The sequence below is a fragment of the Bos indicus genome, chromosome 5 (assembly GCF_029378745.1).
Source record: "Bos indicus isolate NIAB-ARS_2022 breed Sahiwal x Tharparkar chromosome 5, NIAB-ARS_B.indTharparkar_mat_pri_1.0, whole genome shotgun sequence".
In the NCBI taxonomy this organism is placed as follows: Eukaryota; Metazoa; Chordata; class Mammalia; order Artiodactyla; family Bovidae; genus Bos; species Bos indicus.
In genome coordinates this window covers 84,445,898-84,473,682 of record NC_091764.1, presented here as the reverse complement: position 1 = coordinate 84,473,682, position 27,785 = coordinate 84,445,898, and the positions used below count along the sequence as shown (strand labels likewise).

Genomic DNA, 27,785 nt, shown 5'->3' with positions numbered 1-27,785 from the left:
TGTGGCTGGGAACACAGAGAACAGGGTAGCCAACAGACTTGAAAGAAAGGAGGTTATGAGAAACAAATATTCTTGAAATTTCAACTGACTGAAGAATTTTGCAAACAGTCCACCTTGAGCACTGAGAGGAGAAAGACATAGATGGAAGAAACATACAACAAAATCTACATAGAAAATGCTAACATCAGAAAATTTAATCACTAGACTTTCAAAACTCCTTTCATAAATGGAAAGGACCTAATAGAATCAGAAGAGATTAAGAAAAGGCAGAAAGAATACACAGAAGAATTGTACAAAAAAACCTTTTAATGACCCAGATAACCAGGATGTTGTGGTTACTCACCTAGAGCCAGACATCTTGGAATGTGAAGTCAAGTGGGCCGTAAGAAGCATTACTATGAACAAAGATAGTGGAGGTGATGAAATTCCAGCTGAGCTATTTCAAATCCTAAAAGATGATGCTGTGAAAGTGCTGCACTCAACATGTCAGCAAATTTGGAAAACTCAGCAGTGGGCACAGGACTGGAAAAGGTCAGTTTTCATTCCAATCCCAAAGAAAGGAAATGCCAAAGAATGTTCAAATTACTGTACAATTGCACTCATTTTACATGATTGCAAGATTATGCTCAAAACCCTTCAAGCTAGGTTTCAGCAATTTGTGAACTGAGAACTTCCAGAGGTACAAGCTGGATTTAGAAAAGGCAAAGGAAAAATAGATCAAATTGCCAACATATGCTGGATCATAGAAAAAGCAAGGGAATTCCAAAAATATCTACTTCTGCTTCACTGACTACGCTAAAGCCTTTGACTGCATGGATCACAACAAACTGTGAAATATTATTAAAGAGATGGGAATATCAGACCACATTCCCTGCCTCCTGAGAAACCTGTTTGCAGGACAAGAAGCAAGAGTTAGAATCAGACATGGAACAATGGACTGATTCAACGTTGGGGAAGGAGGATGTCAAGGCTGTACGTTGTCACCCTGCTTATTTAACTTATATGCAGAGTACATTATATGAAATGCTGGACTGGATGACTCACAAGCTGGAATCAAGATTTCTGGGAGAGATATCAACAATCTCAGATATGCAGATGATACCACTTCAGTGGCAGAAAGTGAATTAAAGAGCTTCTTGATGAAGGTCAAAGAGGAGAGTGGAAAAAGCTGACTTACAACTCAACATTCAAAAAATTAAGTTCATGGCATCCAGTCCTATCACTTCATGGCAAATAGTTGGGGAAAAAGTAGCAACAGTGTCAGATTTCATTTTCTTGGGCTCCAAAGTCAATGCAGACATTGACTGCAGCCACATAATTAAAATTCACTTGCTCCTTGGAAGAATAGCTATGACAAACCTAGACAATGTACAATGTACAATGCATTAAAAAACAGAGATATCACTTTGCCAACAAAGGTCCGAATAGTCAAAGCTATGGTTTTTCCAGTAGTCAACTATGGATGTGAGAGTTGGACCATAAAGAAGGTTGAGTGCCAAAGAACTGATGCTTTCGAACTGTGGTGCTGGAGAAGACTCTTGAAGGGTCCTTTGGACAGCAAGTAGACCAAACCACTCAGTCCTAAAGGAAGTCAACTCTGAATATTCATTGGAAGGACTGGTGCTGAAGCTGAAGCTCTAATACTTTGGCCACCTGATGCAAAGAGCCAACTCATTGGAAAAGACCCTAATGCTGGGAAAGATTGAGTGTAGGAGGAGAAAGGGATGATAGAGGATGAGATGGTTGGATGGCATCACTGACTTAATGGACATGAATTTTAGTAAACTCCAGGAGATGGTGAAGGACGGGGAAACCTGGCATGCTGTAGTTCATGGGGTCATAAAGAGTTGGACATGATTGAATGACTAACATACATATTCACAAGTTCTTGTCAGGGTCCCAAGGAAGGTTCAGAGGAGGACAAGAAGGACATCCCATGTTTGAGCTGTCCAGTTTGGGCCATTTAGAACAGTAACTGGTGTGTGAACACAGACCAGTTCATGGAAGGACTCTATCAGTACTACTTTTTTAGGAGCCCTAATACAACAGTGGTGACGGACAGGGAGGCCTGGGGTGCTGCAAATCATGGGGTCGCAAAGAGTCGGACACGACTGCGCGACTGAACGGAACTGAATACAAGAGTGCCTTACAAGTGTAAGAACTTTAGCCAATTATGAACTTAGTATGCCATGTTTGCAATTTTGCTGCTCTCCTCCCAGGGCCTAAGCAATTGAATACTCTCTCCCTCTCTCTCTCTCTCTTTTTTTTTGCAATGGCATACTCTTGAGGACAGTACCGATGAAATGTAACAAGTTCCACTTCTGCCTTTGATCTGTCTTCCTTCTTTCTTCATTCTAGATTCCTCAGTGTCTCATGGCAAGTCTGAGAGTTCATGGGGCAGGTGGCAGACAGAGACATGACTTGGCCTTGCCAAAGTTCTCTACTCTAACCTGTGAGGAGTTCTATTTCTGCAGCCTTCTGTGGCATCATCCATCTGCATGGCCCATTAGTCAGACAGTAGAACTCTCACACGTTCCTTGCAAAGAACTGAGCAAAGAGCTTCTGGGAGCTGTGACTCCAAGTGCAAGGCATGGATTTATTCGGTTGTAGCATAGAAATGTGGTTAGTGTAAAAATGTAATTAGCAGTCAGAGATGCTGGAGATTGAACTTTGATTTTCTGTGTTTGTAACTGACATTCTTCAATTAGCAGTTTTGGAAATAAGACTTGAATCTTTTTTGGTGTAAGGAGATGTCGTAAGAGTCTCATGGTAGCAAATTGCTTTTTTCATGTGAATGAAGATGTCTTTTTCTAGTCCTACTTCTAAACTTGGGGGGTGTTTTTGCCTTTCAGACAAGTGGGTGGGGTGCAATCAGACAAAGACAATCTTCATGCTTGATTAGTAGAGTCATGTGGAAGAGCACTGGCATTAGGCTAAGATTTTAGTCTTCACTCTGCCACTTACTATCTTAGTGACTTTAGGAAAGTCACTGAATCACTGAGCTGAAGTTTCTACAGCCATAAAATGGAGATAATATCAGCCCTACCTATATCTCATAGGTTCAAACAAGATAATGTGAAAACCATGAAATCCTATACAGATGTATAACAATATAAGTCACCAAGGAATGATTATGAATGCCAGTGGGAACTGAATAATGACTTTGAACAGTTTTCTAAGAACAGACACACCAGATATGACTGCAATACAGAAGTCGTTCACTGACAGATGAAGTAAAATTTTGCTCCCACTAAAAGCTTCAGAAAATATTTTGAGAGCACATTAATGATCCATCCTAAAGATGTCACCAGTTGGGGATGGAGGCTCTGAGAAAACAAAAGAAAGGCGTCTCAATAAAACTAGGACTTTTCAAAACAGAGTAGGTACAAAAAAACTCAGAGCTACCAAACAATTTCCCACAGAGAGGCTCAGAGAACAGATCTGTGACCATGGTAGTTAAGCAGAATAATGTCTGAAGAAGACCAACAAAGGTTAAAAACGTTTGCCAAAATTATGTTATTCAACATCCCATGAGAGGATTTAGAACAGGTTTTTCCAACCAAAACCGACTAGAACAAAGTCCTGTTTTTGTTTTGAATATAACGTCCCTATTCCATCTCATCTGCATTTTGAGTATGCAGTGCAATTCCCTTCTGGTTACAGGAAGTGAAGGGTAATTGAAGTATAGAAGTGCTGGTTGCTAATGCCTGTGGCAGATTTCAGATCCCATCCTCTGCATTTCAATGACCCCCCTGCTCAGGGCTGTGCCAGCTGGAAGAAACGGATCCCAGTGTAGATAGACTAGAAGTCTAGAAGACTTCTGGGAGTGGAAATTATATCAGTGGGGGCCAAGGCTGGATTCTCCAGTTCTTTGCAATGAAAAAATCCTTAATTTTGGCCTTGTGGTTGATTACTAGGTGAATGTTGATAAACTTGTCTCCACAGACTTCCGTTTCTTTCACTCTAGAATGACGTAGCTAAATTAAATTCTTTTACAGCCCTGATGTTTTATGAGAAGTGTCTGAGAAGACGACTTCCCGGAGGAATAGGAAGAGGCAGCCATCATGTTTTTAAGAGGTTGGAAGCTCAAAGATAACGAGGCTATAGAAATGGAAAGAGTGGACTTGTGTAAGAGTAGGTAACATTCAGAAAAAAAGAAGATGATCAGGAAAAACCGAGCCAGGGACAAACTGAAAGAAACTAGCAGCTGAGCAACCAGAGAAAACTCGGCAGGTTGGTACATAGACATGGGTGACTAGTGGGACCATGAAAGGCCAGCAGGCTGTGTAGGGTAGTAGTGTTAAGTCATTTTTGTCAGCAGAGTCTAGAATATTAGCAAGTTAGGGATCCAGTGCCTGTAGCTTTATTCTGAAATCAAGGAGTAAACACAAAGCTTCATCAGAAAAAAAGATCAATAAGACATATAAGTACATCAGTCATGGACTAGAGCAACAAAGGATGTCAACTAAAGAAGGATACTGACCAAAAAGAGTCCTTGACCCCAAATTGTCTTGTCATCAGCTCTTGGGACAAGAGTTTAAACACAACCACTTATAAAACAGAAAGTCATTGTAGATATCACTTAGATGTAAATATCAGCACGAAAAAGATGAGGCAAGGTAGGAAGTGACTGGTTAAACAATGTAAAGTCATTTATCTGTTCTGCTTGTTTGTTTGTATTTTCCAAGTTTGTTCTGTATTTTCCAAGTCTCCTGTAAATGTATTATCATACTTTCATACTTTTAAAAAGAATAAAGAAAAAAGCATAAAAAAAAATAAATAAAGTCATTTATCAACTAAACAGTAGAGGCCAGAGCTCCTACTCTTTCATCACCATTTAAATGATACACAACTACACAGCTTCCACAGTCTCCTTAACCAGAATAAGTTTTTTATACTATTAATACTTTGTTGCTCATAGGAACTAAAATGTACTGGTATAGCTGCAAAATGGTTTTTAAAGTTTGGAAAGGACTTTCTTCTCTTTTTAGCAATGAATGAGAATGGAGGTTTCTCCTCATCCTTGCCAACATTGGCTGTTATTATTTTTTTTTAATGTTTGAGGTTTTAAAACTTCTTTGAACTTATTTTTATTTGGAGGACAATTGCTTTACAAGTGTTGGTTTCTTCTGTACAACAATATGAATCAGTCATAAATATACATATATTCTCTCCCTCTTGAACCTCCCTCCCACCCCCACCTCCATCCCACCCCTCTAGGTTGTCACAGAGCATTTCTGTAAGTATTCTAACTGACTCTGAATTTCAGTCACTCTTACCCATCAACTAGGATAGGATGAGGATATAAAAGGTAGGATGAAGGCAAAAAGTAAAGATGTGCTATTTCTCTGTTTCTCATTCTTAGAAAGTTTATCATACAAGAGAGATGACAAAAATTGATGGCTCCAAAAGCAACATAAATATTTAACAGAAAATTAATCATTACAGATATATGAAAAAATTCCATGATCTGATGGCTTCTAAAGATGTATCTACAAATTATTTTAGCTTTCTTTTTCTGCAAAGAAGGCAAATTTGCAATATCTCTATATACTCACCTTTAGATGTTGAATCGACTGCCTATTGCTTTCGTAACTCAGATGTCCTGTTTTTTCTTGATCTCTGCAAACCCCAAAAAAGGCTCGAGGTTAGGCAGATGGGCAAGATCCTATATGCCAAGCATTATTTTTTCCACATTAAAATAAACCCTGGAATAAACTAACAACCAAAGGATTATTTTCATTTGAAGGAAAAAATCTAAGGTATAAGGACAATATTTAATAGTAACTTGAATCAAAGTGTTTAAATACCACTGGAAAAGTATTATTTGATCGGTAAGTCCAAACTTTGAGTCATTTTAAAAGGGAACATAAATTTCAAGATATAATTAAAACTTTGAGAGAAAAAATATCTTGAAGATGTATTTTTAAAAACTGAGGTTGCAGAATAATTTTACCAGCCTGTAAAATTCCTCAAATGCTTTCTACAGTTTCAGCAGCCACAATGATGCAGTAGCCAGTGAAGGGAGGTTCAGGAATAAGGTTGCATCAGGAGAGAGTTATTAACACAAGGAGATGTGTGGACAGAAGCCGACACCACCTAGCCTGCCAATTTAGGTGGCTCTATGCTGGTGATGAATGAGTTGACTATTCATCACCAGGGTAGGGTGGTGGCCTCCCTCACTTCCATCTATTTGGGCAGGGACTGAAAGTCACTTTGTTGAAATATAATTCCTACATAGAAAAAACCAAGCGTATCAAACTGAAATAGTACTGGATGGATGATCCCAAGTATAAATGACTTCTAGCCCAGAGATGAAATGTTGTTTTATTCTTATAAAACAAGAGAGGAAAGAAAAATAATATTTTAGGTGCAGATAACAATGCACTCCTCTGGAAAAGACCACTCTAGGGAAGCTGCTCAGTCATGCCTATCTCTTTTCCTTCTCTGTGAGTTCAGAAGAATTGTCAAGTGAATTGCTAGTATTTGATAGCCCACAAGCATGGCTGAGAGGATCCACCCCATGTCCAAGATCAGGGGCAACAGCCGAGAAGAGCTACCCCACGTCCAAGGTAAGGAGCAGAAGCTGAACTTTGCTGGAGCAGCCATGAAGAGATACCCCACATCCAAGGTAAGAGAAACTGAAGTAAGACAGTAGGTGCTGAGAGAGGGCAGCAGAGGGCAGACAGACTGAAACCACAATCACAGACAACTAGCCAATCTGATCATGTGGACCATAGCCTTGTCTAACTCAATGAAACTAAGCTATGCCGTGTGGGGCCACCCAAGACGCACGGGTCATGGTGGAGAGGTCTGACAGGATGTGGTCCACTGGAGAAGGGAATGGCAAACCACTTCAGTATTCTTGCCTTGAGAACCCCATGAACAGTATGAAAAGGCCAAAGGTAGGACACTGAAAGATGGACTCCCCAGGTCAGTAGGTGCCCAATATGCTACTGGAAATCAGTGGAGAAATAACTCCAGAAAGAATGAAGGGATGGAGCCAAAGCAAAAGCAATACCCAGTTATGGATGGGACCTGTGATAGAAGCAAGGTTCGATGCTTAAAGAGCAATATTGCATAGGAACCTGGAATGTTAGGTCCATGAATCAAGGCAAATTGGAAATGGTCAAACAGGAGATGGCAAGAGTGAACATCGACATTCTAGGCCAATACTTCGGCCACTTGATGTGGAGAGCTGATTCATTTGAAAAGACCCTGATGCTGGGAAAGATTGAGGGCAGGAGGAGAAGGGGATGAGAGAGGATGAGATGATTGGATGGCATCACCAACATAATGGGCATGGGTTTGGGAGTTGATGATGGACAGGGGGGCCTGGCATGCTGTGGTTCATGGGGTCGCAAAGAGTTGGACATGACTGAGCGACTGAACTCATCTGAACTGAACTGATTACAAAGTGTGAAAATGTGATGTGCAAGAAAGAATAACAAAAACACAGGGTGTTGCTGGTTAACACAGTGATTCTCTTAGCCACTAATAGGTTTCTAAATCTAATGAATCAGGATGCTGTTTGGCACATCACAGTGTTAACTTTCTGAACAGTGAGTTATGGACCTGGAATATAAACAGGCTTCTAAGATATTTTCCTTACACAGGCAATGGTTTAGGCAGAACAATCTAGCCATCGCTTCTCATCTTCTGGAGCAATTTGTTGGCATGAAACACTCTTGTAAATATTTTACGTGTGTGCTTCCAGAATGACAAGCCTGAAGATGAAGGTTTTGAATTGCACCCCAAAACCTTGTTCTTCAGCAGAGTTTTGTATTTTAGAGCTGCAAACACTTACAGAAAATTCCCCTCTATAATTTCTTGAATTTTAATGATGGGATTATTACTGGTAGTGCTTCCATTTCAGAGTGTGATGGTGGTAATTTCTTGGGTTATTTGATCCTGAAATATTTAGCACCTAGTAACTTTAATCTGAATATTTTGACTTCCAAAAATAGTATTTTTACTTTTCTGAAGCAAGGGGTCATTAATGATGTATTTTCATAAATTAGATTATAATCTTTCATAACTTTAAAATACTTTTGTTTTATAATGTTGAAATGTTTTGAAATACAAGATCTAGTCATGAAGTTACCCAATCATTTTATCATTAGGGCTAATATCTTGGAATTCTTTATATGGTCATTAAACAAACTTTTATTTCAGCTGTAAGAAGAGACAGACAGTAGGCTTCTTAAGTATCAGTCATTGTTGTTAGAAGGACCAGTAACTAAGCTTAAAGTTTGTGGAAATTTAAATCCTGCCACTTTCCTTCCTGAAAAGGAAAATGAAACACCTGATCATGATTGTTCTCAATTCCTAACTTTGAACTATGCAGCTCGGGAGGATCTAAAGGATACCCCATTAGACAATCCTGACATGGAAATATTTACAGATGGCAGTTCTTTTGTTCGGGATGGAAAGCGTAAAGCAGGTTACACCATGGTGACCGCTGAACAGGTTTTGGAAACAAAATCTCTCCCCCAGGGAACCAGTGCTCTGTTGGCGGAGCTTGTGGCCCTGACCCGAGCTCTAGAGTTAAGCAAAGGGCAGCGGATGGGCCTAATAATCTATGTGAGTCTACTTCTGCTGACTCCAAAAATCCTGAGTCTGCCGTTTGATCCTCAAGACAATGTCTTCCTGTTCTGGGCTCACTCCTATGCTGCATTCCACAATCGGTCTAACTGCTGGGTCTGTGGAGCACTCCCCTCTTGGTCAGTGGAAGGCTTCCCGTGGTGGACATCCCCACTTCAAGGAAAAGACTTTCTCCAAGTCTGTGAATACCTTCGACAACAATCACATGCGATGCCTCTTCTTCATCTGATGACATCTACCAACCCTAAAATGGACTGGTGCAACACTTTGCACTTTAACTATGGACATAATGTGACTTCTAATTTTGATTCTGCTTTTTTGTTTTGTTTTTGCTCTTTGCTCCCTACATCTATAATTGTATAACTGGAATTGTTTCTAGCCGCATGAAAGCTTTTAAGTTACAAATGGTTGCTCAAACTCCTGCTACTGCTGTAGTTTCCTGCAACTACTATTTGGGGTCCCTGGATCAGATATCCTCAATATGAGGATTAGGAGAATATGTTGCCTCACCAATTTAGGGACAACGCCCCTTGTCAGCTCGGAAGTAGTTACGGAACGAGAATGACGCCCCTTTTCCCTAGGCAACATAATTCTCCTAAAAGAAAAGGGGGGAATGAGAGAGTCGGTTCCTAGGCAGGTTGATAGGGAGTCTAGGGGTCCCCAAGGAGAGAGGGGTCTGGAATTCTCAAGGAGGAAGAAAGGGCAAACTTTTTTTCTTTCTCCACATTCCTTAGGATTATATAACAATAATGTATCCTGCCTAAGGACAGTCTTTGGATTCAACCTTCTGTTATCTTAAAATGTTAATTATGGGAGTAGACCTGGTCTTTACAAGGATGTATCTTGCCTAAGGACAGTGTTATCTTAAAATGTAAATTATGGGAGTAGGTCTGATGAGGTCTTTACAACCTCCAGATATTCTTTGGATTATATAACTTCATTGTTAACACTCGCAAGCGGGTACTCTTTCTGCCCCCTCCTGATGCCTATGTCAGAAGCTTTCTCTATCTCCTTTATACTTTAATAAAACTTTATTACACACACACAAAAAAAGAAGAAGAGACGCATAAATGGTTCTCTCCTTTCTATTTTTTAAAAGAAACTCCTACAGAAGTTATAGTGATATTACAATCTAAATCTTCTGAAATCAAGCAGCAGAAGAGAAAAATCATTACTTTTAAACATATTATTTAATATAATTTTTCTTATAAAAGTTCCTCCTTTTCTTGATGCTATTATTCAATAATAAAAAATGAAGAGAAACCTTTGGCATTTTGTAATATTCTTACAAGCAATTATTTTCTACTCAGTCTGACTTTAAAAGGTCCAACTAATTGGCCTTCTATACTCCACATGACAGTCAAGTTTTGTTTTAAAATTTCTGTGTATCAATTATAGTAATACTGTTGACTAATACTGCCATCTGTATATATGTATAGACACACGCACACACACATATATATATACATGTATACATATATATGATATTAACTGAAAATATGGCCATTCACAGAAAAGTGACCTTTGACATTCTAAATTCTTAATCTGATAAATGTAAATAATGCAATACAAGTCTAAACAGGAGTAACCAGAACAGACACTAATATGGAGGATGCATTTTTTCCCTTTGTTACCATTACGGATTGGAAGTATATTCTTATGGGAGAAAAACACTTTGATCTCAGGACAGATAAAGCTGAGTTTATTGAACTGTAATGAGTCAGAAATGGCCCACAGTCTAAACTAAAGTAAAAAACCAAGAATGTGATCTAAATATAGAGCTTACACTGATGAAATTTTAACTGTTTCATTCCTGCATAATCTATGTTCTGGTTTCATCTGTTTTTTTAATTGATTTTTAAAGTGTGGCTTTGTAAGCCTCAGAAATCAAGGAACGCTATTGTCATTCTTACTATAATAATGGGCTTCCTTGGTGGCTCAGTGGCAAAGAATCCACCTGCAATGCTGGAGACGAAAGTTCAGTCCCTGGGTTGGGAAGATCACCTGAGAAGGACATGGCAACCTACTCCAGTATTCTTGCCTGGGAAACCCCATGGACAGAGGAGCCTGGTGGACAAAGTCTATGGGGTTGCCAAAGAGTAGGGCATGACTTAGCAACAAAACAACACTATAACAACATTGGTATGGAAGATGGTAGCAGCTGTTGAGTCCTCAGCTAAAATGAACGCACTGCAATGTGCAATATGGATCACAGATGGTAGGTAAATGCATTAGTGAGCAAATAAAGTGGGCTGGAAGAAGCACACGCCGGAATCAAGATTGCCGGGAGAATATCAATAATCTCAGATATGCAGATGACACCATCCTTATGGCAGAAAGTGAAGAGGAACTAAAAAGCCTCTTGATGAAAGTGAAAGAGGAGAGTGAAAAAGTTGGCTTAAAGCCGAACATTCAGAAAATAAAGATCATGGCATCTGGTCCCATCACTTCATGGGAAATAGATGGGGAAACTGTGGAAACAGTGTCAGACTTTATTTTGGGGGGCTCCAAAATCACTGCAGATAGTGATTGCAGCCATGAAATTAAAAGACGCTTACTCCTTGGAAGGAAAGTTATGACCAACCTAGAAGCATATTCAAAAGCAGAGACATTACTTTGCCAACAAAGGTCCGTCTAGTCAAGGCTATGGTTTTTCCAGTGGTCATGTATGGATGTGAGAGTTGGACTGTGAAGAAAGCTGAGCACCGAAGAATTGATGCTTTTGAACTGTGGTGTTGGAGAAGACTCTTGAGAGTCCCTTGGACTGCAAGGAGATCCAACCAGTCCATTCTGAAGGAGATCAGCCCTGGGTGTTCATTGGAAGGAATGATGCTAAAGCTGAAACTCCAGTACTCTGGCTACCTCATGCGAAGAGTTGACTCATTGGAAAAGACCCTGATTGCTGGGAGGGATTGGGGGCAGGAGGAGAAGGGGACGACAGAGGATGAGATGGCTGGATGGCATCACTGACTCGATGGACGTGAGTCTGAGTGAACTCTGGGGGTTGGTGATGGACAGGGAGGCCTGGCCTGCTGCAATTCATGGGGTGGCAAAGAGTCGGACATGACTGAGCAACTGAACTGAACTGAAAATGCCTCAAACAGTACACACACCCACACTGTTAGCTTGTAGCAGTGTCTGTAGGATATTCTCTTCCAACTAGTTTTGCCATTTGAATTAACAGAAGAAAGTTGATAAAGTTGTCCATAGTCAGTTGGCTCTTCTCAGCAAGATGAAAGCACACGCTTGGTCTGGGAACAATGGTGACAGCACAATGCAAACACATGTGCTTTGTTGAGGGCCTTTAATGTTTCCAAGAATGAGTCTTTTATGCTGCAGTCAGTGCTCTGATAGCTCCAAGTGCATACTGCTGCTGCTGCTGCTGCTGCTGCTGCTGCTGCTGCTAAGTCGCTTCAGTCGTGTCCGACTCTGTGCGACCCCAGAGATGGCAGCCCACCAGGCTCCCACATCCCAGGGATTCTCCAGGCAAGAACACTGGATCGGGTTGCCATTTCCTTCTCCAATGCATGAAAGTGAAAAGTGAAAGTGAAGTCGCTCAGTAGTGTCTGACTCTTAGTGACCCCATGGACTGCAGCCCACCAGGCTCCTCCATCCATGGGATTTTCCAGGCAAGAGTACTGGAGTGGGATGCCAAGTGCATACTACATTCTATCAAAAATGTTTTACTTGTTTTATTTTTTCAAATTATTATTGTGGATGATTCCAAACATGCAGGAAATATGAAGGAATAACACAAGCACATCTGTATACCTGTCACCCAGATTCAATAATTAATAGTTTGGCACATTTGCATTATCTATCCATGCTGATGTCACACCAAACCACTAGGAATCAACCAAAGATTCTGTATTTGATCTAAGAACAATCAATACGACTGCAACACAATAAACACACCTAAGGAAAGAACAAAGATTTGTCAAATCTAATCATTCTATATTCAAATTTACCTAATTATCTTAAAATGTGTTATCTAGCTGAGAATTTTGCTTTGCTTTCTTTCTGGCCAATAGTCTATTAAGTAAAACTAAATGGTAGTGGCCCCATGTGGGCCATCAGGTTCAGACATAATAATGGTCTACACAAGATGATTTCTCTCTCACTTAGTCTGGAGATGTGCCAACAGGCGTTCAGGATGGCGTTTGCATCCTCAACACATGGCTTCATCCCTAGGTTGAAATATGGCAGCTCCACTCTGTACTCATGGTACAGAGGTGACACAGAGGAGTGCACTGTCCAAGGCCATGATCCAGATGCTGTGTACACCACTTCTGTTCACGTTCCATCCTACAGAATGTAGACACATTGTCCTGCCTAGCTGCAAAGACCGAGAAACACAGGCTTTATTCTTGGTGGCCATGAGTTTAGGTTTCCCTGGACCTATGGGTCTTGTGTCTAAAGGAACAATAGTTTAGGGGCAGTAATTAGCCATCTTTGCCATGAGTGTTTCTGGAAATAACTGAGCTCTGATGAACTATCATAAGACTAATACATTGCAATATACTGATATGCTTAGATATGTTTTCAGGTAAGACTATTTTTCTCTTACACTAAATGTGTCTCATATTATTAATATTGAAAGTGAATATTGCTTTGAATATTATTCATTGTGAATATTAATAAATGGTCTATAATTTTAGGTTTTCTTTCTCCTTCCTAGACAAGATATAAGCTGTCAGGGTTCATTACTGTAACTATGCTTCCTTTCCTTTCTAATATGCCTTTTTTGGTTATCAAGCTTCTAAAAACAAACTTTTATTTAAGGATAACTTACTTGCAGAAAAGTTCACAAGTCATAACTGCACAGCATGATAAAAACAGTGATTCATGTAAACACCACTCAGATCAAGAATCAGAACATTGTTAGTATTCTAGAAGCAGTTTTGTTTAAGTGCCAAGTACTATTTCCTTCTTTCTTCCAGAGATAATGTTATTATGACCTTTAACACCATGGTTTAATTTTCATGTTTTTGAATTTTATATAAATGAAATCATATTTTGCATGTTCCTTTCAGACTGGCATCTTTTGTTCAATATCATGCTTATATGATTCATTGGTATTATTACATATAACAGTAGTTCATTTTCATTGCTGATGGGATTGTATTAATATATAATTAATCCATGATATTGTTAATGAACAACTGTATTGCTTCTCAGTTCAGTTCAGTCACTCAGTTGTGTCCGATTCTTTGCGACCCCATGGACTGCAGCACGCCAAGCTTCTCTGTCCATCACCAACTCCTGGAGCTTGCTCAAACTCATGTCCATTGAGTTAGTGATGCCATCCAACCAACTCATCCTCTGTCGTCCCCTTCTCCTCCCACCTTCAATCTTTCCTAGCATCAGGGTCTTTTCTAATAAGCCAGTTCTTTGCATCAGGTGGCCAAAGTATGGGAGTTTCAGCTTCAGCATCAGTCATTCCAATGAATATTCATGACTGATTTCCTTTAGGATTGACTGGTTTAATCTCCAAGTATTGCTCCTAATTTTTGCCTACTACAAAAAGAGTTGCTGTGATCATTATCGTCTTTGTCATTTGGTCCACATATGTGTCTATTTGTTAGGCATATACGATTCCTGGGACTAAAACTGATGAATTATGGGATATTTGTTAATTAATTTTTCTTGCCTATTGCACTCAGACTTCTAGTACAATGCTGAGTGGGAATTGTCACAATGAAAATTCTTGCCTTGAGCTGGATCTCAGGGGGAAAACTTCAATTACTTTACCATTTACTATGATAGGAATTTTGTAGACATAAAAGAAAGTATATTTGAATTTTATCTATTGAGATGGTTATAATTTTCTTTTTTATTTTGTTTAATTAATTTTCAAAGTTGGAGTCAACTTTGCATTCTTGAAATAAACTTTGTGATATATTATCTCCAAATAACCCACATATCAAAGATAATCACACTGAAAATTAGGATATATTTTGAACTGAATGATAATGAAAGTATGGCATACATCATGCCGGAAACACAACATTTCATATACTATTCTTTTAGTGTTTATCCTAAATTCCAACATGCATAATTGGTTTACTAAAGTCTAATATAAATGGATATTTTTACAACTTACTGAACAAATCATGATGTTTGGAGTACTTTAACTCCATTTTCTCCGCTCCTAATTTTTGCGCTATTGATGTTGTTATTTGGGTTAAGTAGTATCCCTCCAAATGTATATGTATATGTCCTAACCTCTTGATTGAAGTCGTGAGTATAACTTAATTTGGAAATTGAGTCTTTGCAGATGTAATCAAGTTAAGATGGATTTCTAGTAGATTAGAGTGGGCCCTAATTCAATGACTGATGTCCTTATAAGAAGAAGGAAATATGGATACAGATGCACAGATTGTGGAAAGATGGAGGCAGAGGTTAGAGTGATGCAATCCATGAGACAAGGAACACCAAGGAATGCTGGCAACCAGCAGAAGGTAGGAAGAGGCAAGGAAGATAATCCCCTAAGGCCTTCAGAGATAGTGTGACGCTGCTGAAAACCTGCTTTCAGACTGCTAGTCTCGAGAACGGTGAGAGAATAGATTTGTTTTAAGCCGCCGAGTTTGTAGTACTTTGTTACAGTAGCCTTGGGAAACTAACACAGCTGTTACGTATTTAAATTCTCTATTTTACCCCCCACAAGACAATCTTAGTATAATTCTGTGTAGTGAATATTCATTTATGTTGAACCATGTTTTGACTCTGTATTTTTTTCACTTCTTCCAGCATCTCTGTGCATCCTTCTAGGATCATTCTCTTTCCAGCTGAAGTATTTTCTTAATGTGGTCTGTGGTTGATGAATTCTCTGTTTTTGTTGGCCTGAGAATGTCTTTGTTTCATCTCATAATTTGAAGTTGATTTTTAATTGGTATAGAACTCTAGGATAATAGTGCTTTTAAATTTTTTTTTAACTTTTTATTTTACATTGGAGTATAGTGATTAATAATGTTGTGACAGTTTCAGGTACACAGCAGAGTGACTCAGCCATGCACTCACACGTATCTTTCTATTTTAGGACAGTAGTTCTTTTAGCACATTAGCACACTGAAGATATCATTCCCTAGTCTTCAGATTTCCAGTATTTGGTTTTTTAAAGTTTTATTATAATATAGAGCTACTTTTGAATTTGTGCTGCTTAGAATTTATTTTTCGTGATTCTGTGGCTTGATGTCTTTCATCGGTTTTTGAGACTTTTGTCATTATTTCTTTAAATATAACTCTTGCCCCAATCTTACTCTCCTGTCCTTTTGGGACTCAAATTACAACTCTTGTCCCGTCTCTTTTTCAAACCTGCTTTGTTCTTTTTTCCCTTATTTTTTCTCCTCTATTCTTTCCTTCCTTCCTTCTTTCCTCCTAGATTTTGGAATATTTTCCACTCCACTTCATTTTCAACACTGCTTCTAAAATTATCTTTTAAAATGCAGACAAAACTCTAAAAGATATGTCTTTAAAAACCTTCAGTGTCACCTACTCTGTCCTTCATCAACATGCATTAAACAATTACTATATGTCATGTGCCGTATTTAGTGTTACTTATGTAAATTAAAATATTTCAATTATACAATATATTTTATGAATTAATATATTTGCAATGTTCTCAACTGAAGTCAAAGAAAACCTCTTAAAATTCTGATGTATATCTGTTAATAGCGAAAATTTAATGAACAGAAAATTTTAAAGGTATGTAATGAACAGACACCCTGAAAGCATTAAAGCAATTGTCTTTAAAAATTATCATTACATGGGACTTCCCTGGTGGTCCAGTGGTTAAGAGTCCACCTGCCAGCGCAGGGGACACAGGTTTGAACCCTGATCTGGAAAGATCCCACATGTTGCAGAGCAACTAAGCCTGTACGCCACAACTACTGAGCCTGTGCTCTAGGGCCTGCGAGCTGCAACTGTTGAGCCTGTGCACCCTAAAGTCCATACTCTGCAACAAGAGAAAGCACCGCAGTGAGAGAAGCCACACAACGAGAAGACCTCACACTGCAACAGAAAGTAGCCTCCGCTGGCCACAACTAGAAAACACCCCAGTGCAGCAACAAAGACCCAGCACAGAAAAAAATATAAATAAATTTTTAAAATGATCACTTTATAATATACAAATACAGTGCAATTTATGTTGAACAAAAAATTTACTGAATACTCAATGTAAGTTGCCATCACTATAGAAAGGTGTATCAAGAAAATTTGAAGTCAAATTTCTTTGGTAAACAAGTTGTTGAGAATAAGTGAAGGCTATCATTAATTGGAGAAAAACATGAAGATACTTCTTAAAATCTCAAGTCTAAGTCATAAAGTCCTAAAAATGTGTATCTATAAAATATATATGTATATTAAATGTGTATATATATATATATATATATATATATATATATATACACATATAACTTATTGCTGAAAAAGCTTTTTAAATTTCAGATCCAAATCTCATACTTTATAGATGAAGCAACTCAGACACAAAGACATAGGAAACTTAATTTTATGAAATGGAATATATTTAGGAATTTACAGAATTTCCATCATTCCACTTCTAAAAGGCATTATTTTGGGGGGTGCTATTTCTAGCATGCATTAGCATACTAGCATGGTGGTTTTCGTACTGAGTGTACAGAATCCTGTGATTCCAAATAAGTGCCTCAGAGGTCACAGGGAAGAAGGAGAGAAGAAAATGGATGGGACTTCCTGGTGGTGCAGAGGGTAAGAATCCACCTGCCAATGCAGGGGACATGGGTTCGATCCCTGGTCCAAGAAGATCTGACATGCCACAGGGCAACTAAGCCCATGCACCACAACTCCCGAGCCCAAGCACCCTAGAGCCTGAGTTCTGCAACAAGAGAAGCCATTGCAATGAGAAGCCCGAGCACAACAATTAGAGAGTTGCCCCCATTCACTGAAACTAGAGAAAGCCCATGCATGGCAGCTAAGACCCAGCACAGCCAAAATGTATATAAATGAGTAAATAAAAGAAGAAGATAGCTATAGTGGGTAGTGGGAATCACTTTTCTTCAACTTGGATGGGTCTGTTTTCATCCATTTCATGTATTGGGATTCTGCCCAAGATTTCACTTAAAAAAGCATCTTTCTGCTAAATATGTTTGTAAATAATTTTAACTTCTCCAGGATTTAGCTACTATATGAAAGCTTAGGATCTGGCACCATATCTAATCAGTTATTAATTATTTGGGAGCTCCTGGTGAACCTTGTGAAATTTCTTGCCAGAAAATATCACATAGGCTTACTTTTTTTTTTCTCCAAGTTTAACAGATTCGTGGACTTCCTAAAGTCCACGAACAGATCCTGGGCTAATAACACCAACTCTAAAAGCTTTACTTAAAGGACTTATATAAGAAACTTCTGGTTGAAAAAAGAGTAAGAATTTGGGATTAATATTAGAATGTGTTGAGAAAAAATGGATTTTTTTTTTAGCACAGCTTAACTTATAGGTCCCATTTATCCTGTCTAATGAGAAACAAAATATACTTTTGACAACACTTAAAGAGTCCTATGTCCTCTTGTCATTCATGATGTTCTTTTGATGATGCATTCAGACACCTGATGCAAAGAGCCAACTCAATGGAAAAGTCCCTGATGCTGGGAAAGACTGAAGGCCAAAGGAGAAGGGGCCAGCAGAGGATGAGGTGGTTAGATAGCATTACCCACTCATTGGACATGAATCTGAGCAAATTGCTGGAGATGGTGAAGCAGAGGAAGCCTGGCATGCTGCAGTCCATGAGGTCTCGAAGAGTCGGACACGACTTAGCAACTGAACAGCAACAGCAGTAACTCAGACACTGTGCTAGAGCAGGAGTACTAGGTTGGCTAAAAGTTTGTTTGGGGTTTTCCGTGCCACTGCATGGAAAACCCGAATGGACATAAGTCAACAAGCTCATGGTACTGACTTTAGAGACCATCTATTCTTGAGGATATGAATAATTTTAAACACTTTTACTACTTAACCACATTTTTACTAGTTTACACACACACATACATCACTTACCCTCCACTGGAATAGTTTCCCTTTGACCTACCTGGACTGGATCAGTCCGGGTTGACCTGAGCTGTCTGTTTAAGCTGTGTTCAGTCACGGAGGTGTTGTAAGCTTTGGTCAGTGCACAGTAGGGGTGTGCAGGGACATTAGGACTGCGGCACCATGGGCTGCGAGTGGGGAAAAGGGTTGGTGGGATTTCTTTTTCTCTGTAAAAGAAAAATTGAGCCCAAATTGAACTCAAAAGCCACTTCATCCAGTGATGTGAATAATGAAGGCTCCATTAGAGTGAAAGCATGTTCCAAGATCAGAGAGCATGGCTTTTCCAGTCTTGTGGGCATCACTGTTATTACATCAGAAGCATTTGACTACATATAAATAACATAAATTCTGTACTTTCAGCCACAGCCAGCTCTTGATCCAAGATGAAAGTTCTAGATGATGCAAATCTTCCTCCACCTAAGCACTATGAAAGGCATGGTGGTGACTTCCTCTCTGCACTGCTCCTTGGCCTAACCTCTAACAGCAGGGCTGCTATGAAATGAAACAACCAGAGGGGGTCTTAATATCAACTTGTGGAAATTGCCAGCCTTTATTTTCTCATGAGTGTGTCTCTGCTTGCTCTGTGTTTTCGTGTTTCAAAACATAAAAGCTATTATGGTTTTTATGGTTCCTATTTAAAACAGAAGTTTTTTTTTTTTTTGTCTTTATCAATTTATCTGTTCATCACATTGTCACCCAGTCATTCCCCACCTGTTCAACCCTTATTAATTGTGGGAAGGACTCAATTAAAAAAAAAAAAATCAAGCGGACTTTCCTGGTGGCTCAGTGGTAATGAATCTGCCTCCCAATCCAGGAGACATGGATGCAATCCCTGATCTGGCAAGATCCCACATGCCAAGGAGCAACTAAGCCCGTGTGCCACAACTGTTGAGCCTGTGCTCTTGAGCCTGGGAGCAGCAAATACTGAGCCCACGTGCTGCAACTTCAGAAGCCCACATGCCCTAGCGTCCGTGCTCTGTGACAAGAGCAGCCGCCACAATGAGAAGCCTGCGTACCACCTCTAGAGAGTAGCCCCCGCTCTCCACAACTAGAGAAAAGCCTGCGCAGCAACAATGACCCAGCACAGCCAAAAATGAGATGAAAAAAAAGAGCAACTTTTACCTCTTAAGAAAAGCTTGAACTTGTTCCACCTGGCATTTTGAGGAATCTCGCTTACACTGATCTTGTTTTTCTTTACTCGTAGTTACAACTGCTGGCCAATGAAACATGTGCCTTTGAGGGGTTGCACTTATTATTGAGCATCTGTCAAATTCGATGTCAGTCTCTAATTTCTCCCACGCTTGCTTCCAGTGAATGGGAGTGTACCAGGCAACAGCCTAACAAAAATGATTCATTAATATTAAATACTATTAGAGTTAGGTTTTTAAAATGACACAGGCTTATTGTGGGCTTCCCAGATAGCTCAGTTGGTAAAGAATCTGCCTGCAGTGCAGGAGACCCTGTTTTGATTCCTGGGTTGGGAAGATCCTCTGGAGAAGGGATAGGCTACCCACTCCAGTATTCTTGGGCTTCCCTTGTGGCTCAGCTGGTAAAGAATCTGCCTGAAATGCAGGAGACCTGGGTTCGATCCCCTGGGTTGGGAAGATCCCCTGGAGAAGGGAAAGGCTACCCACTCCAGTATTCTGGCCTGGAGAATTCCATGGACTGTATAGTACATGGGGTCGCAAAGAGTCGGACACGACTGAGTGACTTTCACTTCACTTCACTTCACGCTCATTGCAATAAAATTTCAGTCAAACTGTAATGTCATTTATGTACTGTGAAATGATTAGTGAAACACACAATGAGGCTATAGTGAGACATCCTGCCTTAGTTTCCGACTCTGAAAATTTCAAGCTGCATCTCCTCAGGCAGGTTATCACTTACTCCCTTGGAAAGTATCCTCATATATAAAATGGGGAAGGTGGTGGCTATATGATGGCATTATGAGATTTAGTTAAGCTACTGAATTTCATAATTAAAAGGAACTGTGCAAAAAGTTATATTAATAAGTTAAATTGTATTAGTTAATATATTTGTATATTATATATTTATATAATAATTTTTATAGAGTAAATATAATATAAATACATATATTAAATATGGGGCTTCCCTCGTGGCTCAGTGGCAGAGAATCCATCTGCAAGGCAGGAGATACAGATTCAGTCCCTGGGTTGGCAAGATCCCTTGGAAAAGGAAGTGGCAACCCACTCTAGTATTCTTGCCTGGAGAATCCCATGGACAGAGGAGCCAGGAAGGCTAGAGTCCACGGGGTCATAAAAGCATTAGACATGACTCAGTGACTAAACAGCAACAATATTAAATATATTATATGTTAAATATAGTATAAATATAAAATATATATTAGATAATATAAATATGGGCTTCCCTAGTGGCTCAGATGGTAAAGAATCCACCTTAGATGGTAAAGAATCTTCCTACAATTCAGGGTTTCATCTTCAAACCTGGATTTGACCCCTGGAGAAACTCCCCTGGAGAATGGAACAGCTACTCACTCTAGTATTATTGCCTGGAGAATTCTATGAACAGAGGAGCCTGGCGGGCTATAGTGTACAGGGTCACAAAGAGTCAGACACAACTGAGTGACTAGCATCAGTTCAGTTTAGTTCAGTCGCTCAGTCATGTCTGACTCTTTGTGACCCCATGAATCGCAGCACGCCAGGCCTCCCTGTCCATCACCATATCCCAGAGTTCACTCAGACTCATGTCCATCGAGTCAGTGATGCCATCCAGCCATCTCATCCTCTGTCGTCCCCTTCTCCTCCTGCCCCCAATCCCTCCCAGCATCAGAGTCTTTTCCAATGAGTCAACTCTTCGCATGAGGTGGCCAAAGTACTGGAGTTTCAGCTTTAGCATCATTCCTTCCAAAGAAATCCCAGGTGACTAGCATATACACACACAAACATATATAAATACATACATATATTATTTGAGATGGGAAATGGGTGTTAAAACTAAAGACATGAAGAGGAAACCACGATCTCCAAGCTAGAATCCTAGGTGGGCAGTTTGTTTTGGTTTCCCGAATATGTGGCATGTATACAACATATATGTGTAAAAATCATTCAGAAAAATCTTGTGTAGGGACTGATAATTATGTCTTTGTTCAACAGAGAAAGTTAAGCACTGCAGTATACACAAACGATCTACTTGTTCTTGTGTTTTGTTTTTAGTTTATAAAATTATAGAGGCTTAGATTGATGTTGTATCCTTTGAAAAACCCTCTGTTTGCCTTGATAAGTTAAACACACGTAAGGACAACACAAGGCAAGTTCAGCTAGGCAAAGAAAGAGAAAGATAAAAGATTTTTTTTTTAAAATTTAATTTCATAGATCACAGCAGGAAACCCCACTTTTGGTTCAGGTCATCAGTTAGGGATTCTCCTCTTTTGCAGCTCAAATAGATATTTTTGTGGAAAATATGTTAATCATCTTTTGAGTAAAATCTCTCTCAATTAGATTGTAAGCCTTTCCTAGCCAAGAGCAATATTTTATTTCTTCCTGTATTATAAGGGACTTAAAAATATCTACTGATAATGATAATGTGATCAAATAAAATGATACAATTTTAATCTCACTTCTGAAATGTTGACCATCTGAACCTTGTGGGCTATTTTTAGTACCTAACAGAAAAATTTTTGGAGTTGGAATGTCTGGTTGTATTTTACTTTCGCCATTTTGCCAGTCATGTGACCTTGAGAAAGCCATTTAACTTTCCAAGCCCCAGTTTCTTCCTCTGTAAAATGCTTAATCTGAGAATCAAAGGAGATAATGCGCATATAAGCAGCCCTTCATGAGCCGCTACAGCACTGGAATTCGCTGCTCCATATTTTCTGAGAACAACGTATTGGGAAAATTCAAGGCATTCAGTCATATGAGATGCCTATTACATTTTTGGCATGTAATGTAGAGGCTACAAATCATATAGGACAAAAATGTGGTTGGTGAAAAAAATCTAGCCTTGTTTAAAAATCAGTAGCCTCATAGAATCATAGTGATTGTACTACATAATCTTACATAAACTCATGATGGAGCAGGACTAAATCTACCTTTATATTACACCATATGGCTTGTAGCTGATTGAATATTAACCATTGGCAAGTTAGTGATGAACCAAAAAGCAGTCTGTCATACTTTATTTAGGTTTCTATTTTTAGAGTTAGACACGACTTAGTGACTTAACGACAATATGACTGAACAACGATATAACTTCTCTTTGCCACACTTTTTTTAAAAAGAGTATTTTTCAAGTCCAGACTCAGGACCTATTCTAATCTATGTCATTGTCTACTATGTCATTGTCTACTCTTGTTTTAGTCAGATTTCAGGTTCTGTAACTTTTCCCACAAGATATAAATTATTTTCAACACACAAGTTATATCAACACAAAGCCACTCCAGGATCGCAAAGAAAGCTTGGATCTGTCTGTTTTTCAGCATGTCTAATTTCAAGGAAAATTTGTCTGCCAACTGCAGATAGTGAGATCCAGTATCACTGAGGTGAGAACAGGAATTAATTGTTTTTTTAAAAAAGGGGGAGAATTTTGTGCTTATATTAGGGTTTTCCGATTGACAATGTCACACCTCAGTGTATTTAATGGAAATATTTTCTATTTGAATTAAACAATGCTGATTGCTTTACCGTGGGGTGGAAATTCCAATAAGATGTGACCTTAAAAAAAGGTCCCCTCCCTCCTGAATCATAGACTTATTTCTAGTAGACTTAATTTTACAGTGAATAAAGTATAATGTGTGTGTGTGCTTAGTCACTCAGTCATGACCAACTCCTTGCTACCCAGTGGACTTGTAGCCCACCAGGCTCCTGTGTCCATGGGATTTTCCAAGCAAGAATACTGGGAGTGGGTTGCCATTTCCTCCTCCAGCAGATCTATCTTCTCCACCCAGGGATCAACCTAGTGTCTCTTGCGTCTCCTGCATTGTTAGGCAGATAGTTTACCACTAGCGCCACCTGGGAAGCCTGAATAAATTATATAGTCACTACAAGTTAGAGTCTATAGTCCTCTGAGAGTAGGAATCTTGACCTGTGTTATATTCCCAACATTTATCACACTTATCACAGCCCTGGGAATAGAGAAGAATCTCGACAAGCAATTGAGAAATGAAGAAACTAATAGAAAAAAGCCCACATGTAGTTCCTTCCTTTCTCATCCTTCTCTTCAGGAGAAGGCTGAATGCCATAAATAAAATCCATGCTTGATTCTGAAACTTGAAGTCACTTCTAGAAATACAGGATATTAAAATTATCTTTGCCAAACTATAAGCACCTCTTTGGCACTCAAGAGAGGCTGCTACTGATTTGCCTGACATGTTATGACAGTTAGTGACGGTTCTTTCCAAGCTTTTAAAGATGAAAAACTCATTGAGCGAGCTAAGAGGGGAAGGGAGGACACAAGCAGAGCTATCCGTTCTTATTAAAAACCATTATTAAGGACTGGACACTGACTTCACCATTAGGTTTGCACAGGATTGTTGTACAGTTTGGGCCTGTTTGAAACCTGTTTTGTTCCTTCCAAAGAAAATCAGATGGTGACTGATGCTTTACTTCAGATGCTGCTGTCCAGACCTGTAAGAAAAGATTTTGTTAATGACAGTTGCCAGTGGAGTTCAATGTAGTTTTACAACTGTAAGAGTTATTGCAACACATCTTTTAAACAGGTGAGTTTTTTTTTAAGATTAAAAAAAGTCTTTATTGAATTTGGCATAATGTTGCTTCTGTTTCATGTTTTGGTTTTTTGGCTTCAAGGTATGTGGGATCTTAGCTTCCCAATGAGGGATTGAACCTGCAGCCCCTGCATCCGAAGGTGAAGTCCTAACTACTAGACCTCCAGGGAAGTCCCAGAGGTCTTTAAAATATATCGACATCCAAACCAGTCAATCCTAAGGGAAATCAACCCTGAATACTTGTTGGAAAGCCTGATGCTGAAGCTGAATTTCCAATCTTTTGGCCACATAATTCGAAGAGCTGACTCATTGAAAAAGACCCTGATGCTGGGGGAAGATTGAAGGCAAAAGGAAAAGGGGCTGGCAGAGAATGAGATGTTTGGATAGCATCACTGATTCAATGGACACACGCTTGGGCGAACTCCGGGAAATGGTGAGGGGCAGGGAGGCCTGGCATGCTGCAGTCCATAGGGTCGCAAAGAGTCAGACATGACTTAACGACTGAACAACAACAATAATCTGTAATGTCAAGTGGTATAACTGCAAAGCTGGTGTATGTAGTTTAGAGGGATGCCTGAGAAAGAGGGAGGAGCTCTTTAGTATCACCTAAGGAAACCTTCTCTTTCCTTTCTTTTAAAGACTATGCTGCTTAGTTTTAAGAACTTAGATATTTCATTTTGATAGTTAAAGCATAAAAACACAAAGTATTGTATGCCAAATTGAAGAAAGCTACAGAAATTTAATTATGAGAATTTATTTTCAGAGATGAACAAAGTGACACAATTAACTAACAACAACCCCAAAGTCACAGTTAACAGAGAGATCAAAGAAACCACCCGTGCTTAAGCCACAGTCTGACTGGGGAAATGGAGTTTTTCCTGTACAATTCTAGTTCATAGTATTTATATCTTATACTCACGGTTACTGTGGAATTGGCCTGCATTATGATACCGGGAAGGAATCGGTAGAGAGAGATTGTTTGTCCACCCACATTTTGTTGGAGAGTATGATTTCCAATTTCCAGCTCTTTGTCGGGGGAAGAGTTAATGAGCTTCACGAATAAACCCTTGACATTCACCTCAGCTATTTTAATGTCTCCAACAGCACTAGCAAATAAAATGCAAAGATTACAAATTGCATTCAGAAGAGAGGGTCTTTAGCTCACTTTAAGAACAGAAAAATAAATATGCTTTGGAAGTTGTTGCTGAGCACTGTTTTCTGTTGGACAAATTCCATGTAGAAATAGTGTATTTTGTGCCCTAAGCAAAAGGTGTGATTTCTTAGTTCTGCATGTTTATCTGTGGAAAAGAATTATTTTTATGTAAAATATTTAAAGAAAGCTTTAAAAAATGCTTCAGATACCAAGGTAAAGATGCCATTGTTGGTGTTTGGTTGCTAAGTCATGTCCAACTCTTTGTGGACATGGATGGATGTAGCTCACAGAATTCCTCTGTCCCACCATCTTTGTCCATGGGATTTTTCAAGCAAGAATACTAGAGTGGGTTGCTATTTCCTTCTCCAAAGGATCTTTCTGATCCAGGGTCGAACCTGTGTCCCCTGCATTGCAAGACAGATTCTACCACTGGACCACCAGGGAAGCCCTAAAGATGCCATGCCATGCCATGCTATGCTAAGTTGCTTCAGTCATGCCTGACTGGGCGACACTATGGACTGTAGCCTGCCAGGCTTCTCTGTCCTCAGGATTTTCCAGGCAAGAATACTGGAGTGTGTTGCAATGTCCTCCTCCAGATCTTCCTGACCCAGGGATTGAACCTGCATCTCATTAAGTCTCCTTCATTGGCAGACAGGTTCTTTACCACTAACTCTACCTAGGAAGTCCAAAGATGCCATAGGAAGGCAAATTCTCTGCTGTACTTCCACCAGTACTGTTCTACCTCAATCTCGCTTCTCCTTAAAGACTTCAATTGCAAGAATTTAGATTTTTTAAAATGTTGGCCTAATTTGTCCTTATGCTTGGTTTTATTTTTTTCTGTTTTTTCTCCCTAATCTCTTTGTTCTCTATAATTCAGTCTTGATTTTTTTTCTGAGAATGTTCCAGTTCAATAATTCTCTCTTCTGTTGCATCAGATATATTGTTAAACTCATATACTTTTGAAATAGTAATTTCTGTTATTGGATTTATTTTATTTCTAGAATTTCCTATTGATTCTTTAATTTTAGTTTCCAATTCTATGCTAAAAACGTTTATCTTGCCATTTAATTTCTTGACTATTTTAGTCAATGTTATTTAAAAATCCCTATCAGATAACCATAATATCTGGATCACCTAGGCCTGTTTTTTGTATTCATTTTTAATCTTAGCTTTGGGTCAAGTTTTACTATATCTTGTTACGTTTGACTTAGTGCCTAGTATCAATATAATATATTGAACTTTGCAGAGGTAATATAAAGCTATGTATAATGTTTTCTCAGTCCACAGAGGATTTACTTTAGCTCTGGCAGCCATCGACATTGGGGGGAAATCACTTTAACCCAATCAGGGTGTAAAATAATTTGACACTAAGCTTTGGCCCAAATTACTAGTGGTGTTAGTCACTCAGTCCAACTCTCTGTGGCCACGTGGATTGCAGCCTGCCAGGCTCCTCTGTCCATGGAATTCTCCAGGCAAGAATTCTGGAGTGGATTGCTATTTTCTTCTCCAGGGGATCTTCCTCCCCCAGGGATCAAACCTGTGGCTCCTGCATTGCAGGCAGATTCTTTACTGTCTAAGCCACCAGAGAAGTCCAAATATAATGTAAGTGCTATATAAATAGTTGAAGATGAGTAGCAAATTCAAGTTTTGATTTTTGGAATTTCATGGAATTTTTTTTCAAATATTTTCCATATGAAGGGTCAGCTATACTTTCTTCTCTCCAAATATCAAATTCCTAGCAAATATATAATACTATATACAGTTTCAAATTAAACTAAATTAACAGGGTGGGGGTTTTTTTGTTTGATTATGCTTTAATCTGTAACATACTGCCATGAGTCTTTGGATGTGGCATTTAACCAAAAAGGCTGAATATGGTCACTCTCTGTATGAAAGGTGTAAATACATAAGGTGACAACATTTTTGTGTACTATTTTTAAAACATGATAAATGGCATTATCAACATTACTCATAATTTAAATATTATGTATACATTAGAGATCATCTACATAGCAGCAATTATGTAAGAGGAACACTAGAAAATAAAACTTTATAATGTTCTTTTGCAGTGCTTCATCAATTAAATGTTTTATCTGAAGAATCTATGATATAAAAATTAGAATCTGAGTTTTACTTTTTGAATGCATGGGTTGTAACCCACAGAAATGAGGAGTATATTGTTTGGTCAGGGTCTTATTAGTTTAAGAAGCAAAAAATTTAAGAACCAAAACATGCCACCATTAAAAATACTAAATCTGAAAATAATGTAGCTA

At 39.0% G+C, this 27,785-nt stretch overlaps 1 protein-coding gene across 5 annotated transcripts in view; it reads right to left on the bottom strand.

Moving 5' to 3' along the window:
• Positions 1-27,785, bottom strand: part of LMNTD1 (lamin tail domain containing 1) — a 489,113-nt gene that overhangs the window by 3,273 nt on the left and 458,055 nt on the right. For all 5 annotated transcript variants that reach the window (XM_070789936.1, XM_070789935.1, XM_070789934.1 and 2 more), the window contains 5 exons: positions 25,279-25,465; positions 24,142-24,261; positions 19,781-19,995; positions 18,660-18,825; positions 5,559-5,622 (listed from right to left, as the gene is read on the bottom strand). In XM_070789936.1, coding sequence (XP_070646037.1) covers positions 5,581-5,622; positions 18,660-18,825; positions 19,781-19,995; positions 24,142-24,261; positions 25,279-25,465 — 730 coding nt within the window. In that variant the 3' untranslated portion in view covers positions 5,559-5,580. The remainder of the gene's footprint in view (positions 1-5,558; positions 5,623-18,659; positions 18,826-19,780; positions 19,996-24,141; positions 24,262-25,278; positions 25,466-27,785) is intronic.